This window comes from Coturnix japonica, chromosome 1 (assembly GCF_054131305.1).
Source record: "Coturnix japonica strain WE chromosome 1, WE-NBRP24, whole genome shotgun sequence".
In the NCBI taxonomy this organism is placed as follows: domain Eukaryota; kingdom Metazoa; phylum Chordata; class Aves; order Galliformes; family Phasianidae; genus Coturnix; species Coturnix japonica.
Window position 1 is genome coordinate 177,720,217 of NC_140663.1, and position 17,063 is coordinate 177,737,279.

The following is a 17,063-nucleotide window of genomic DNA, read 5'->3' on the forward strand; positions in this document are numbered from 1 at the left end:
GGGGATGGTGGGGATGGTGGGGATGGTGGGGATGGTGGGGATGGTGGGGATGGTGGGGATGGTGGGGATGGTGGGGAGAGGGAGAGGGAGAGGGGACTGGGCCTTGGGTAGAGAATAAAGAGTGCCAGGTGGATGTAGGAAGGGGTCAGGGCTCTTACAAGCGAAACGAAGGCTGGGGGTGGGATATAGGGGGCAGGGGTGGAAGAACAGGGGATGGGGTAGGGGTAGGGGTGAGAAGAGGGGACTGGGCCTAGGGTAAGAATATAGAGCCCAGGTGGATGTAGAAAGGGGTCAGGGCTCTTAGAGTGGAGTATAGGGGAAGGAGAGGGTGGGTGTATGTAGGTAGGGGGCAGGTTATAGGGCTTGGTGTTAAGATATAGGGCCCAGGTGTATATGTGTGTAGAGGGTGGAAACAAGGACTAGGAATGGGATGTAAGGAGAGGGGGTGGGGAACAATGTGTGTGGGTTAGGGTTAGGTATAAGAAGAGGGGACTGGGAAGAGGGCCTGGGGTTAGAATATAGGGCTCAGGTGGATGTAGGAAGGGGTTAGAGCTCTTAGAATGGAGTATAGGGAAAGGAGTGGGTGGATGTATGTAGGTAGGGGGCAAGTGTGGAGATAGGGTATAAGACTTGGTGTTAAGATATAGGGTCCAGGTGTATATGTATGTAGAGGGGAGGAAACAAGGCCTAGGAATGGGATGTAGGGATGTAAGGAGAGAGGGTGGGGAATAATGTGTGAGGGTTAGGGGTAGGTATGAGAAGAGGGGACTAGGCCTAGGGTAAGAATGTAGAGCCCAGGTGGATGTAGGAAGGGGTCAGGGCTCTTAGAGTGGAGTATAGGGGAAGGAGAGTGTGGGTGTATGTTGGTAGGGGGCAGGTTATAGGGCTTGGCATTAAGATATAGGGCCCAGGTGTATATGTATGTAGAGGGGTGGAAACAAGGCCTAGGAATGGGATGTAGGGATGTAAGGAGAGGGGGTGGGGAACAATGTGTGTGGGTTATGGGTTGGTGTGAGAAGAGGGGACTGGGAATAGGGCTTGGGGTTAGAATATAGGGTTCAGGTGGATGTAGGAAGGGGTCGGGGCTCTTAGAATGGAGTATAGGGGGAGGAGAGAGTGGGTGTATGTAGGTAGGGAGTAGACGTAGAGGCAGGATATAGGGCTTGGCGTTAAGATATAGGGCCCGGGTGTATATGTGTGTAGGGGGCAGGAAAGAAGGCCTAGGAATGGGATATAGGGGACAGGGAGTGTGTATGTGCTTAGAGAACAGGCATGGGGACAGTTTATAGGGCCTGGGGTTAGAATACAGGGTTCAGGTGGATGTAGGAAAGGGTCAGGGCTCTTAGAATAGAGTATTGGGGGAGGAGAGAGTGGGTGTATGTAGGTAGGGAGTAGACGTAGAGGCAGGATATAGGGCTAGGCGTTAAGATATAGGGCCCAGGTTTATATGTATGTAGGGGGCAGGAAACAAGGCATAGGGCCTGGTATTAAGATAAAGGGCCCATGTGTATATGTATGTAGGGGGCAGGAAACAAGGCATAGGGCCTGGGGTTAGAATATAGAGCCCAGGTGGATGTAGGAAGGGGTCAGGGCTCTTAGAGTGGAGTATAGGGGAAGGAGTGGGTGGATGTATGTAGGTAGGGGGCAGGTGTGGAGGTAGGTTACAGAGCTTGGCATTAAGATGTAGGGCCCAGGTGTATATGTATGCTGGGGGCAGGAAACAAGGCCTAGGACTGGAATATAGGGGGTAGGGAATGTGTATGTACTTAGGGAGCGGGCATGGGGACAGTTTATAGGGCCTGGGATTAGGATTTAGGGCTCAGCTGTGGGGCCCAGGGGATGAGGGATGGGAAGCAAAGCCTAGGAAAGGTTTATTGGGGTCTGGGGGTATATGGGGAGGGGGCAGGAATGAGGAGGGGGAATGGAGGCAAGGAATAGGATCTCAGGGGGTGGACCCAGGTGTGTGTGAGCGGAGGGAAGTCATGGTGTTAGGAGGGCAGGAATAAGGGACAAGGTGGACATGGGGACAGGAATTGGCCAGGGAATGGGGTATAGGGTGCCAGGGACAGATATGTGTGGGTATGGAGTAGATACAGGGGATAAGAGATCAGGAATAGGGGACAAGTATGAGAACAGAGGACTATGGATACGGCCTGAGATTAGGATGTAGGGGCCAGGGCCCAAGTATCTGTAGGAAGAGGACAGACACAAGGAAAGGAGACGAGAAATAGTAGACAAGGACAGGGGACAGGGGTTCAAGGATGGGGAACGTGCTCTGGGAATAGGATATAGGGGACAGAAATAAAACAGAAGAGACCAGGAATAGCGGGCAGGAGAGGGCAGAAGTGTGGGGACAAGGTATGGAATTAGGATATTGAATTAACTGAGATTAGAATACAAGGGATGTGGGTGATGGACCAGGAATGGAGAACAGGGGACTGAGGATAGAAATGGTACTTGGGAATTGATGTAGGGGACAAGTGCATGTGGGGAGGAGATGGGGTAGGTGGTAAGGGACCAGAAATGGGGAATGGGGACAGAAATGAGGATAGGCTATGAGGCCAGGGATTAGGATATAGGAACTGGGGACCACATATATGTGGGTGGGAAACAGGGGAATGAGGTTATGGAATAGAAGACAGAATCTAGATAAATGTGGGTAGAGGGTGGGCACGGGGATAGGAGACTTGGAAAGGGGGGACAGGAGCAGGGCACAGACATGGGGATGGGGTCAAAGACAGGGAGCAGGGTGTGGGAATAGAATGTAGGAACAGGGCACAGGGTATGGGCGGATAAGGGAAAGTCACAGGGATAGGAGATCAGGAATAGGGGACAGTGATGGGACGGGAGATGAAAGACAGAGGATAAAGCTTGGGAATGGGATGTAGGGGATAGGACCTAGGTGGGTGTCAATGATGGGCTGGCACTAGTACAGGGAGCAGGGGACCAGGAACAGGGGACAGGAAGGGGTTGAGGGCCTGGGAGTAGGATATAGGGGTCAGAAATAGGGGACAGGAGTCAAGGCTTAGGTGTATGTGGATAGGAGATGAGCTTGGGGACAGGGGAAATGGGACCAGGGTTAAGGGACAGGATCTGTGCAGATGGGGATAGGGGAAAGAGGTGGAGAGTGGCAGTGGATGGCAATGGATATGCTGGGGATGTGGAACATGGCCTGAGACAAGATAGGGAATGGAGTCTGCAGTGGAGTTAGGGGGTGAGGGACAGGAGGAGATAGAGAGATAGGCACAAGAGACAGGGGACCCGCAGGAGGGGCAGGATTGGGAAGGGGATGAGGTCTTGGGAGCATAGGGTTGGGGTCTGGTTCTGGAGCTCACAGACAGACAGGGAGAGGGGCTGAGAATGAGGATGACTGGAAGAGTCCAAAGACGGGGGGCAGCAGATAGGAGATAGGGACAGGGCATGGGGGTGGGGGTGAATTCATGGGGATGAGAGATTGGGGTATGGGGGTGGCTGATAGGGCCCAGGGCTCTGGGCTGGTGTCCCAAGGTCACAGATCGCACATGAGGTTATTGTACAAAAGCTCTCATACATAAAGCTAGCCAAGCTGCGTTGCATTGATGTGCTTTGCAATTAATCACACTGTGACTCCAGGAGTGATAACGTGTTCCTGGTGTGACTTTTTATTGCAGATGGAGAAAATAGGTCGGTCTGGTTGGGGTGCAATGAGTCAACCATTAAAGGCAGAGCCGTTCCCAGCACAGTGTTACACGTTATCGACGAGATTAAGGTATGAAAGTCATGAGACACGCTTTTGATTTTTATAGCAAAATCAAATGTTAATAAATGTGTTTTTATCAGAAATAGGCTGTGCTGGTCAGCCACCCTTTGTAGTGCCTGGTAATTCAGCTATCACCTGAGCGCCATGTGGGCTGCAGCTCTTCTCTGAGGGTGTCTGAAGGGAAGGAAAGGCGCTTTCCTTGTTTGCTTACGTTCCTGATGAAAAGGAGATGGGTGTTGCAGTGGGTTATAAAACTGATACAGCCTGGGAAACAAGACTGTGAATGTCGCCGTGTCATTGTGCCAGCTCGTCATGGGGCGTGTTTTGCTCCAGCAGCCCCTGTAGTAGGGCTGTTGAGGTTGGAAAGACCTCTAAGGTCATCAAGGCCAACCCCTACCCACCCCTACCACAACAACTCGTAGAATTATAGAATGGCTGAGGTTAGGAAAGACCTTGAAGGTCATCAAAGCCAACCCCAACCCACTCCCAATGTAAGGACTCATGGAATCATAGAATGGTTGAGGTTGGAAAGGCCTCTAAGGTCATCAAGGCCAACCCCAACCCACCCCTACCATGACAACTCTTAGAATCATAGAATGGCTGAGGTAGGAAAGACCTCCAAGGTCACCAACCACAACCCACCTCAACCATGTCCCCTAGGGCCACATCTATCCTCTTCTTTAACACCTCCAGAGGTGATGACTCCCCCATCTCCCTGTGTAGCCCATTCCAATGCATTACCACTCTTTCACAGAATCATTTTCCCCTAATATCCAGCCTGACCCTCCCCTGGTGCAACTTGAGGCCATTACCTCTTGTCCTATCAATGGGGGCCCTCAACTCACGGCCATCAACCCCCACCTGAATTTGGGGTCTCTGCAGTTGCTGCGGGGCCAAGGCCAGCTGGCAGCGCCCGCCCTTGGCAGGAGACACTTGTATTTTGCACCCACATTGTGTGTGTATTGAATTATTTCCTTCTTTATGATTAAGCTTCAAGTTCTTGCTGGACATCAAAGCCAAGTGCTCTTCCTTTTTGGCGTGCAGCAGCGCTGCCTGCGTAAGATGGGGGGAACTGTGTGCAGTGGGTCGGGGATCCTTGTAAATAAGAAAGCAGAAGTGAACGTGGATGAGTAACCAGGGTATTTACTGTCAGTATCCTGCTTTTGAGGCAGGGAGGATATAGAGAAATTTGCATGGAAGGGAGCCACGGATGGTTCACATTCTGTCCTTATGCCAGGGTTTGAGCATTGTTAAGGGTTTTTCCTTTGTGACGTGATCATTTACTGTTCAGCATTGCCTTTTCCTTTGAGTGCTTGCTGAGTTTCTTGAATCCTCACCAACTCCTCTGATTGTAGTAGCAGGCAGGGCCGGTTCTTCTGGCAGGAGGCAGCAGGCAGAAGGACATTACCCCCTCGGGGAGGCTTAGGGCTGAGGCAAGCCAGGGTTTAATAGCAGGAAGGGGCTGAGAGGACAAAGGTGTGAGGCAGGTGCCTGCAGGAGGGGGGCTGCTGGGTCAGCATCTTGGCTCCAGTGCCATCCATGACAAAATTCCTGTTGACTTTGGCAGGACCGGGATGTCACAGAGAGGCAATGGAGCTGTCCTGGTGTCATGGGCAGAGCTGGGAGTGGGGTGCTCAGTCTGAGTGCCCCTCACAGCACCAGGTATGGGGACATCCCCTCCATGAGCCTTTGAGCAAAATCCCATCTTTCTTCAAGCAAAAGGTAATTGACAAATCATCTCCTTTTTCTGAGGGCCATGCCAGCACCAGCACTGACTGCTCTCTGTGTTTAGCAATTAGAGGAAGGATCTGAAGTGTGCAAGAGTTTGATATATGGAATAGATCCCAGCTCTGCTATGGGCTATACAATCTCAGCAGAAAAATCCTGCTCTGAGGAATCTGGAACACTCTTAGTCATATTTCTGGGGCCTTCACCAAATGCCTCTTCTCATCCATTGTGCTGGACAAAGCTTAGAGATCATCTCCTCTATTGCTCTCATCATGGAGGATCGATCACTGCCATCTTGTTGGGTCTCTGGGACATCAGTGATAAAGAGGTCTCTTGGGTTGGTGTGTAATGGAAGTACTTCCTTAGTCGAGCAGAATTACATTTCTATGATGAACTTTTAATGTCTGATCGAGTTGTGATTTCTTCTCTCTTGCATTTTATAGCACTGTTTCCTCACATCAAGCATTGGCACAGGAGGGCAGTGGATTCCCCATCCATGGAGATGTTCAAGAGCCATGGGGATGTGGCACCAAGGAACATGGTCAGTGGGCATGGTGGGAGTGGGTTGGGGTTGGACCTCGTGATCTTAGAGGTCTTCTCCAGCCTCAATGATTCTATGATAAGGAGGTGGCTCTGGGAAGCTTTAAGCCCTGAGTTCATTTTTCCTGTATGCCCATTACAGATTCCCATATAGTAGCTCAGAAGGGTCAACCAAATCCTTGCACCACGCACTGCTATCACATTAAGTGCTGCAAGCCCTGCCTGATAATCCTGCAGTATACTTTGAAGGATGAGCATTGCTACCATGGCTTATTCCACAACAAACCTTCCACCAAGGTTGCTGGGAGGGAACGGCTCAGGCAGAGCTTTCCAGTTCATTCAGGCATGGTCTTGGTGGATGTGGCCCATAGCCAGAGCTGCTCTGACCCCCATTATATACTCAGTGACTCAAAGAAACGTTCCCGAGGCTGTGACAAAAGGGAAGAAAAACAAGGAAGTGTACGTGTGAGGCTGTGCTGCAGGCTGCACGCACCAGGGGTGCATTTAGGAAGTAGTTAAGGAAGCTCCTCACTGCGCCTGGGGAGATGGGTCAGAGCTGGGGCGAGTTTCTGTGTCCCTTTGGCTTCTCTCCATTGTCCTTCGAGGCATCTCAGGTCAGCATGGCTACTCCAAGCTCCCCATGCTGCCAGGAGGTGGGGATTCTGCTCACAAAGCAAAGGTCTGTGCACACACTGCTCCTCTCTCATTGACGTTGGTGAGGTAAATCCTGTCTCTGCTTTGTCCCCAGTAGATGGAGGTCAGCATTCTCTCAGGGCAGCCAGTCCTTGCTGGAACCATCCCAGCTGGGTTAAGCATTCATCAGAACATCTCTGATAAGAAGGATCTTCTGGAAGAGCTGAATTAGGGAGTGGGATCCCATGTAGTTATATTGGCAGGTCTTTGGAGACCCAGAAAGGACACCGAGGACTGGGAGAACTCATTGATAGCAGCTCTGCAGTGAAGAACTTGGTGCTCCTGGTGGATGAAAAGCTGGACGTGAGCCTGCAGTGTGCTCTTGCAGCCTGGAAGGCCAATGGTACCCTGGGCTGCATCAGCAGGGTGGGGGCAGCAGGCAGGGCTGGTTGTTACATACCTTAAGACCCAGGAGTCAGACCGGCTCCTCATCCGGTGTCCCTTAGAAGCTTGGCTCCTTTGTTGCTTTGTTGACTTTAGTTTTCATACCTGCAGGAAGCTGATGCTTAACCGTTGGATTTAGCACAACAGAAAAAGGTGGGGCGAGTACGTGGCACTGCTTATAGACTGATCTTGGCACTGCTTATAGATTGATCTTGAACTGTCTTACTGAGACGTTATACCAATGGGGAAGCAGAGAAATCATTCTGCATTCAGAGTCATGCAATATGCCAGGGCCAGGAAGAACCATAGATTCACAGTATCACTAAGATTGGAAAAGACCTTTAAGATCATTGAGTCCAATCATATCATAGAATAATAGAGCAGGAGGTGAGGAAATGGGGAATTTGGGAAGGAATTCAGCTTTGTGATGTGGGAATGATTGTGCTTGCCTTTGTTTATCAAAAGCTTTGAGATACTGTGTGATAAAGCTTTAGTTTTGGAAATGCCATTTAGCAATACTCAGTGTCTTTTTAACCTCAACAGCATCAGTCTTCAGACATTAATGAAGTTCCCACCCTTTCTTCTCTGTCCTTCTGTATTAGGGACCTGCTGCTTCTGTCCTATACATGGGACAAAGAAATACCACAGAGGTTTGGAGGATCAAGACTCAGATAGGAAGGGATTGGGAAAACTCTGCTCCAACCTGCTGCTCAAAGCAGGGTCTGCTCTCAGGTTGGGTCAGATTGTGGAGGGCTTTATCCAGTTACAGAACCATAGGATCATAGAATCATTAAGGTTGGAGAAGACCTCCAAGGTCCCCAAACCCAACCCCAAAACACCCCACCATGCGCATTGACCATGTCCCTCAGTGTCCCATCTCCATGATTCAGGAACACCTCCAGCAGTAGTGACTCCTTCCCTGGTGCAACATGAGCCCACTTCAACATAAGTGAGATCAGAACCAGACTTCATTCCAAAGAAGAAATCCTCTGGTGGAAGAGCTTCAGTGAACTCACCATAACCCTCAGGTCAGTCTGCAATATCCACACATACACTGTGCTCCGGAGGTGAAGAGTTTAATACTGCAGTTACTGGGTCAGGAAACCATCCCAAATGTAGAAGGCAGGAAAAAAAAACAAAAGATGAAAAGATGCTTTAAAGAAAAGAAATGATGAGTAATGTCTTCAGAGCTGCGCTGAACGGTAGTATCAAGCCAGGAGCAAGATGACACAGAACCAGAATAGCTGCAGCGACACAAAGGAACAGCGAGAAACAGAGAGAGAGAAAGTTCATGGGACCACGGGAGGAAGAGGATGTCTGGAATTTATTACCAGCAAAGCAGATGTGATGCCAGCTGAGTGATGCTGTTGTTGTGAGCGCTGGAGAAGAGCTCAGTGGGGGCATGTGCGTCACGTGGGCTGATTTTAACACTTACTGAACGTGTAATTTCCTTCCCTGCCCTTTGCCAGGTAAAAATTGACGCATTCAAGTGAGGATCTGCATCCGCTCGGAGCTCTGGTGGAGCCAGGGGCTTCACTGCACAGCCAGGGGCTCTGCTGCTCAGTGCAAAGCAGCTCATCTCAGGGGCTCTACAACACAAAGCTGTGTGGGGCTCTGAGCAATGATGCCTTGGGGTAATGAGCATCCCTGCCCTAAAGCCCATGGGGTAATGGGTTGGTCTTATAGAATCAAAGAATGATTTGAGTTGGAAGGGACCCTTAAAGGCCAGCTGTTCCTACGCTCTGCAATACACAGGGACGCCCGCAGCTCTATCAGTGTTCTGAGCCCATCCCCTGACCTTGGGTGTCTGCAGGGATGGGGCACCCACACTTCATTTGACTTTGTGGAGGTGGGGGAGTCACTGTTCCTGGAGGTGTTGCAGGCTTGCGGAGATGTGGCATTGAGGGACACGGTCAGTGGGCATGGTGCAGTGAATTGGGATTGGAGGTCTTAAACACAAGAAGGATGTGAAGCTCTTGGAGGGGGACCAGAGGAGACCACTGAGATGCTCAGAGGGGCTGGAGCAGCTTTGCTGTGAGGAAAGGTTGAGGGAACTGGGCTTGTTTAGCTTGGAGAAGAGAAGGCTGCAGGGAGACCTCATTGTGGGCATCCAGTACTTGAAGGGAGCATAACAGGAGGGGGGGATGGTTGTGAGGGTGGGCAGTGATAGGACAAGGGGGAATGGTTTGAAAGTGAGATGGGGAGGTTTAAGTTGGATCTTAGGAGGGAGTTTTTCATGCAGAGGGTGGTGACGCACTGGAACAGGTTGCCCAAGGAGGCTGTGGATGCCCCATCCCTGCAGGCATTCAAGGCCAGGCTGGATGTGGCTCTGGGCAGCCTGGGCTGCTGGTTGGTGACCCTGCACACAGCAGGGGGTTGGAGCTGGATGAGCACTGTGGGCCTTTGCAACCCAGGCCATTCTATGATCATCTCTGTGCAACCTGTTCCAGAGCTCCAGGAGTCTTCAGCTTGTTCCACCCTTGGAACCATTGCAGCGGGTGATTTCAGAAGTGCAGTGGGATGAAGGAGAATGGCCCTACTTCACATACAGTTTGCACGAGCTGAAGTGCAATGCAGATCAGCTCTTTCTGTTCCCAGCAAGAGCAGCAGGGCATGAACATGTACAACTGCAGAGCTTCCAGCAAACACGGTGTGCAGCTGTCTCCTGCTGACCAAGGGAGGGAACTGCATGAGTTGAGGCTCTGTGGTAGCAAATCTGACTGCAAAAGGAATTAAATTAATGACGCTGACTGATGATGAGTTTATTAAGCAACGTATGGAAAGAGCGGTGGATATCATTTGTCCCAGTCAAATGGGTTTTTCTCACACCTTTTTGTCTTATCAGACTATGGCCAGGTGAACTAAAGGAAAATCTATGGAAAGAAACTTGGAGAGCGGAGCTGCTGATTTCATATTTGCTGCTTTGGTGATAAATGGAAGTAGTGATGCTACAGATGCAGCTCAATAGAGTTCCCAGTGAGATGTCTCCATCCTTGGGGACATTCAAGGTGAGGCTGGACTGGACTCCAAGCACCTGACAGAGCCACGAGTGTCCCTGTGCACTGCAGGGAGTGGGGCCAGATGGAACCAGATGGCCCCCAAGGGTCCTTTCCAACTCAAAGCTCTCCATGATTCAACGTGCTGTCCTTATTAGTAGTGCTGATAACATGAATGTCACTGAAGAAATGGCTTCTTTGGTGTCAATGAAGGACACAACTCAGTCTCTTGATTGGTATGAAGCAGTAAAAATTACAATAAATCAGTTTTCTTTAACCTTTGTGAATGTATCCGATACATCCCGTATCTGATGGCACCCCAGCAATTTCTGGTAAAAGAGGAACTTATAAAAATTAATAAAAGGTGAGTTGATAAATGATGCAGATTCTGCCAGCAGCTCAGGTTTGATGAAGTCACGCTGCATCATGCATCGAGAACATTTGGGTGCACAAAAGCTTGAGGAACATTGTGCAAATCATCATCAAAGCTGTGGATTTCATAACGTCAAGGGACCGAATCTTGGCCAATTCCAGGAGTTCCTTAAAAGCACAGGTGTTGATGATGGGAACATCGTTTGCTTTCCTGAAGTCAGGTGGGTCATTCATGGTGCAGCGCTAAAAAGAAGTTATCATTTACAAAATGACATTGAGTCATCGGTGGGATCCAAAGGAAGATTGGTCCCAAAACATAAAGATGAAAATGGCTCACAGCGGTAGCGCTTTTCAATATCACCAAAAAAGTCATCAATTTTTGATATACTTATGACTCCATTTTCAGTCAACATCAATACTTTACCTGTGAATTTCTAAATGGAACGCATAGACTTGCAGTCAGACAATCTACACAAGGAAAACATGGATCACATCTCTACCAGACTTTTAAAAGTCCTATCCTAACAGAGAAGAATATCCCACTCAATGTGGCCCAGCCAAGCCCACAGCTGCATACCCACAGGGTATGTAACACAGGAGGAGGCAAGGAGCTTTCTGACCTTGGATGCAGAACACTGAGCTGAATTTGCTCCCTGCATCCCTTCCCTAGCATGCAGGAGGAGTGCACCATGCTTTCCTATTCTGTTCTATTGGTAGTTTTTTTTTTCTCTGAAGATTTGAGTTATTTTCTAGCTGTTGCTCCTGTTTGTCTTCTTTAATAGTGCACCTGCTGGGGAAAATGATCTGCAGAGCTGCTAGAAAACACACTGCTCTGCCACAGCTCCTCCTGTGCCCATGCTCCTATTGAGTAAATGTCAGGTACTCCATGCTGAGGCACGCTAATTGCCTTGAAATAAAAGACATCAAGAACAGAAATCCACTGGGGATCCATTCTGTCCATCTTCTCAAGCAACAGCCCTGGGAACAGGCTCAGAATGAGACGTGGATATCACACAAAAACCTCAAATTGGGAAATTTTCATGATGGTTTTGAAGCCATTCATGTCAATCATCTTTCTTGAGATGTGACAACTTGTGCTTTTTTGGGTGATGCTGCGTGGAGCCAGGAGTTGGACTCGATGATCCCTATGGGTCCCTTCCAACTCAGGATGTTCTGTGATTCTATGATTCTACTTGGCAGGAGACAGGATATTCCTTTTGCTGATATATTCCCAGATGTTTTTTCTACTACAGTGCTTAAACCTTATGTTTTTATTTCTTTAGAAGGGACTCTTCCTACGAAAGTACAAGAAATCCTGGCCTAAAAGACAGTGCAAGTTACAAAAGTCAAATAAATCTGTTTGTTTGAGTGGTGCAATCTCTCTCTCCATGAAGACATCATACCAAGATGCTCCATCAAACATGTGAGTGGGAGCCAGCACCTTCAATGTAGGTGTCCACAAATGCTGGGCATCTAAAACTTGGTCTCTGGTGGAGCTAACAGTCATCTGACTGACAAAGATAAACACGCTATGCTGGTTGTCAGAGGGGAGATGTGTTCCTGTTCCTTCATTCTTCATCCAACCAAAAGTTATTTATTTCTTAGAGGCCTATCCTTTCTTGGTATTGCTGCCTCTCTTTCTGGAGCACGTCAAGATTTATTTTAGCTACGCTTATGGTGAAGAAGGAGGCTGAAGGTCTGACTCATCCGTTGCACAGGATTCCTAGCAACAAGGATCCTTTTAATTCTACCTTGTTATTTTTAATTCATCGTGGGGTAAGAAAAGAGCGTGAAGGTCTGTATCTCCTTATGTGTCTGTCTGACAAGTGTTATTCATGGAACCGTAGAACAGCTTGGGTTGGAAGGGACCCCAAAGATCCTGATGACACCACGCTGGGTGGTGCAGCTGACAGAATAGAAGGATGGGATGCCATCTAAAGGGACCTGGACACACAAAAAGTGGGCACACAAGCATCTAATGAGGTTCAACAAGGCCAAGTGCAAGGTGTTGGGTCAGGACAACACCAGATATGTGTACAGACAGGAGAAGAACTCCCTTAGAGCAGCCATGTGGAGAAGGACTTGGGATTCTGGTAGATGGAAAACTTACTCTGAATTGAAACCTTAAGATGGGATGTTCTTCTTCAACACTGGACCTTCAGGAGCCTCTAATCAGAGTGCCTTGACAACCTCCCAAAGGAAAAGGATGCCTGCACCTGGATGAGTTTTGGACAGATTGACTTAACAGTGCTTTGACGTTTAGATCTAGAGACACCCAAGGCCAGGCTGGATGGGCTCTGAGCACTGATGGAGCTGTGGGTGTCCCTGTTCATTGAGAATACAACCCAGATGGCCTTCAGAGGTTCCCTTCCACCTCAAGCCTTTCTGTAGATCTATGATTCCATCTCTGTGTCTTTGCTCACCATTCGACACTGCTGTTCACTCCGGTTCCCCCTCGTATGGTATTAATTACAACACCAACAGAACTCCTTTTACTCAAACTCCTCGATCAGGCTCTTGCCAGCCACTGTATTTAATACATTTCCAAAGACTCTGCCCATTCTTTTTCATTGTTTTCTTTGAAAGCTTTTTCCAGCCAGCCATTATGATGAGTCCTTGGGCTGGGTTCCTGCTGGTGAGATAAGTACGAGACATTTTGTTACGAACAAATGGTGTCTGAAAGAATCTTTCATAGTGCTTTGAGGGGAAAAAAATAAGTCTGACAGTCAGGATACTTGAGCTTTGCACCTGGGAGCATTGAAAGATGCTTTGGCAAGCCACATAACCTTTCCATGGCTCATCATCATGGGGCTCAATCACATCGACTGCTTGGAAGAGGAACTTGGGTTTAACTCATGTTTGTTAGAGGGCACTGCAAATCCAATGCGAAAGAGCACGATCAGGTCTTTTAATGGCACGCTCCCAAAGTACTTTCAGATCCAATTAGCATCGATACGCCCCGCCGTAAGCAAGTGCAAATGGAGATGTCTGAAATCTGAGACAGCTGCAGTTGATTCATTATCTGAGCTCTGAGGAAAAACAGACCCTCGTGGGTCCTAGAAAGGGTCATAGAAGTGCCCCCTGGAAATGCTTCCAGTGATGCAAGACGAATCCCAGAGACCTCCAGCATCTGTCAGTTTGCTGCATTACGGTGGTGCATTACGTTCTCCTTTCATATTCCATAGATCCCATAGAATTACCCAGGTTGGAAAAGACCTTGAAGATCATCAAGTCCAACCGCATCCTAACCAGTTTGGTTTGTGCTTCACTTGTGAGAGACCATCACCATCAGGGCAAGGAGATGAGGCACCTTGTAGCCTTTAGCCCTTTCTTCAAGCCCATGGGCCATCATGTAGTGACAACCAGGGCAACCAGCTCTGCTTTAGCGGGTGAATAGATGTAGGAAGGGTCCCCCAGCTCCAACACCAGCCAGACTTTATGCTCTTCCCAAGGCCAGTGTAGCATTCAGTGGGTTGACGATGCCTCTTTCAAGTGGAATCACCCAAAAAAGGAGTGAGAAAGAAAGAGAGGGAGGATAAATGCATTCCCTTCAATACACCAGGACTTTGGGCACTCCAAGTGTTATCATCTCTCCTTTCAAACCCTCTGAGACAACCTCCTTCCTCCTCCATTTCATCTCTCGATACCCATATATGAACACATTGAAGTTACAGCTCACATGTACCCGAATATCATCGGACAGCCGCTATTTACGGAGCTGGGCTGATATCACCCTGCCAGGACCTGAGGGGAGGGGCCTGTAGATAAAGGGGCGGAGCGAACTCAATTTCCGCGAAGCGCCTCCTCAACCTTTTTGTCCTCTCTCGGCTCCCGTCGCTTCCCCTTGGTTACTATGGCGGCGGCGCCGTGGCCTTGAGTTGAGCGGGAACTCTGTGGTGGGCTCTTCCCCCCTTCAGGCCCGGCCCCATCCGGCCGCCATGGAGGATGAGCTGTACCTGGAGAACATCGATGAGTTCGTCACCGACCAGAACCGCATCGTGAGTGACGACGGGACGGGGAGGGACCCTTATCTCGGTGCCCCCCCCCCCCTTATCATCCGGGTGCCCCCCCCCTTATCATCCTGGTGCCCCCCTCCCCCCCTTATCATCCTGGTGCCCCCCCCCCCCCCTTATCATCTTGGTGCCCCCACCCCTTATCTCGGTGCCCCCCCCCCTTATCATCTTGGTGCCCCCCCCCCGCCCCTTATCATCCTGGTGCCCCCCTCCCCCCCTTATCATCCTGGTGCCCACCCCCCGCCCCTTATCATCTCGGTGCCCCTCCCCCCCGCCCCTTATCATCCCGGTGCCCCCCCCCCTTATCATCCTGGTGCCCCCCCCCTCCTTATCATCCTGGTGCCCCCCCCCCCTTATCATCTTGGTGCCCCCCCCCCCTTATCATCTCGGTGCCCCACCCCCCCCTTATCTCGGTGCCCCCTCCCCCTTATCATCCTGGTGCCCCCCCTTATCTTGGTCCCCCCCCTTTGTCGTCCTGGTGCCCCCCCCCCCCCCCTTATCATCCTGGTGCCCCCCCCCCTTATCATCCTGTTGCCCCCCCCCCCCTTATCATCCTGTTGCCCCCCCCCCCCTTATCATCCTGTTGCCCCCCCCCCCCTTATCATCCTGTTGCCCCCCCCCCCTTATCATCCTGTTGCCCCCCCCCCTTATCATCCTGTTGCCCCCCCCCCCTTATCATCTTGGTGCCCCCCCCCCTTATCATCTTGGTGCCCCCCCCCCTTATCATCTTGGTGCCCCCCTTATCTTGGTGCTGCTGAATCAGATCTGCTCACCCCCACAGACTGAATCTCCCTGTTTGTATTTGCCTCTGTTGCGTTTGATGTTGATTCAGTGCCTCTGAAGGAGAAACAGTGATGTTGGTGTTTATATATCACACAATGCTTTGGGTTGGAAGGGACCTTAAAGCCTCCCCCAGCCCTTTCCCTTCCCTTTCCCTTCGCTTTCCCTTCCCTCCTCCCTCCCCCCCCATGGGCAGTGATACAGTGATACCTCCTACAGCCCCTCCTCCAGGTTAGGGTTAGGGTTAAAAACCATCTTGTCCCACTCCCCTGTGTACACAGGGACACCCGCAGCTCCATCAGGTGCTCAGCGCCCTGTCCAGCCTGACCTTAAATGGAGCATCCCCCACCTCTCTGTATGTTCATGTTGTATGAACACGAACTGCCCGCATCGTTATCATTTTATTGCCATAAGCTGCTGGATTAATGGCAGTTGAACTGTTGTGTTTGAGGCAGGAGAGGCTTTAGCCTGGGGTGTTAAAAAGGCAGGGTGGGAGGAGAAGTGGTTATAGGGATGTGGTTCATCCTAATGGTACAGTTACATGCCTGTTATCTCCTGAGACCCAGCACACAGCGCTATTGGACTGCTGATACAGCCAGAGATCCACCTGTTCCTTCTGCCAGCATCAACCCTCAGTAAATGAAAGAGCTGTGGGTGCTTCTCCCAGCCAAGGATTGTGCTGTTTCTGTTGTGAAGCTGAGCTCTGTGGGCATTTTCATAGGATCAATCAGGTTGGAAAAGACTTCTCCGGTCCATCTGAAGGGATTTAGAATGGCTTCAGTTCTGCAGTAGCATTTCCAAAAGGCCTTCATGCAGACACACCTTTTGGGCTCAGAAATCTGTTCATATCCCTTCAGTGTCATAGATGGGTGGCTGTTAATGTGCTCTCACTTCTATCAGGTTTTCCTGTGCTGTTTCTTTTAGGGGGGAGGGGGGTCATAAAGTGACTTCCCCATGAGAGGATGTGTGGTTTAACAGTCTGAGGTCTTCTGAAACCTTTTGTTTTTTTTCCATCTTTCACAGGTGACATACAAATGGCTGAGCTACACTTTAGGAGTCCACGTCAACCAGGCTAAGCAGTGAGTATCAACACATCTGCACGCCGCCGCTTTTGTGGCAGAGGATTGTTAATTACTGCTTTCTGCTTGTGGTTCGTGTATTAAAATGTATTAAAATGCTCCCTCTGGAGGCATGGAAATGTTCAGCGTGCTGTCTCAGGTGCAGTTGGTTATGTTATTTAACACACCTTCACCCAGAGGGTGGTAACGCACTGGAACAGGTTGCCCAAGGAGGCTGTGGATGCCCCATCCCTGCAGGCATTCAAGGCCAGGCTGGATGTGGCTTTGGGCAGCCTTAGTGGGGACTGCATTGCACATCCCACATGACAGGCTGAGGGAGTTGGGTTTGTTCAGCCTGGAGAAGAGAAGGTTGTGGGGTGACCTCATTGCAGCCTTTCAATACCTGAAGGGAACTTACTCCCAGGAGGGGAGTAAACTCTTGGAAAGGGCTGACAATAGCAGGACACGGGGAAATGGTTTGAAGTTAAAAGAGGGAAGATTTAGGTTGGATGTTGGGGGAAGTTCTTGACTAGGAGAGTGGTCAGGCCCTGGAACAGGCTGCCCAGGGAGGTTGTGGATGCCCCGTCCTTGGAGGTGTTCAAGGCCAGGTTGGACGGGGCCATGGGCAACCTGATCTATGGGGTCTCTATGGGGGTCTATGGGGTCTATGGGGTCTCTGTGGGGATATATAGGGTCTATGGGGTCTCTGTGGGGATATATGGGGATCTATGGGGTCTCCTGGGCAACCTGATCTGGTAAA

At 50.1% G+C, this 17,063-nt stretch overlaps 2 protein-coding genes across 2 annotated transcripts in view; both read left to right on the forward strand.

Annotated features, from left to right (window-relative positions):
* The first annotated feature begins 167 nt into the window (after positions 1-167).
* Positions 168-11,820, forward strand: LOC107308625 (uncharacterized). Its single transcript, XM_085536603.1, has 4 exons — positions 168-2,453; positions 3,651-3,748; positions 5,911-6,008; positions 7,687-11,820. The coding sequence occupies exons 1-4, from the start codon at positions 2,424-2,426 to the stop codon at positions 7,938-7,940; spliced, it is 480 nt and encodes a 159-aa protein (XP_085392729.1). The 5' UTR covers positions 168-2,423; the 3' UTR covers positions 7,941-11,820.
* Positions 11,821-14,288: 2,468 nt separating this feature from the next.
* The window catches only part of POLD3 (DNA polymerase delta 3, accessory subunit), a 29,030-nt gene continuing 26,255 nt past the window's right edge, over positions 14,289-17,063 (forward strand). Inside the window, exons 1-2 of the mRNA XM_085536601.1 lie at positions 14,289-14,450; positions 16,269-16,324. Coding sequence (XP_085392727.1) covers positions 14,391-14,450; positions 16,269-16,324 — 116 coding nt within the window. The 5' untranslated portion in view covers positions 14,289-14,390. The remainder of the gene's footprint in view (positions 14,451-16,268; positions 16,325-17,063) is intronic.

Excerpts from the sequence above, each read along its gene's own strand:
- LOC107308625 (XM_085536603.1), top strand. The coding sequence starts at position 2,424 with ATGGAGAACAGGGGACTGAGGATAGAAATG. Across the intron at positions 3,749-5,910 it reads ACGTTATCGACGAGATTAAG|CACTGTTTCCTCACATCAAG; the intron begins GTATGAAAGTCA and ends TGCATTTTATAG. Across the intron at positions 6,009-7,686 it reads ATGTGGCACCAAGGAACATG|GGACCTGCTGCTTCTGTCCT; the intron begins GTCAGTGGGCAT and ends CTTCTGTATTAG.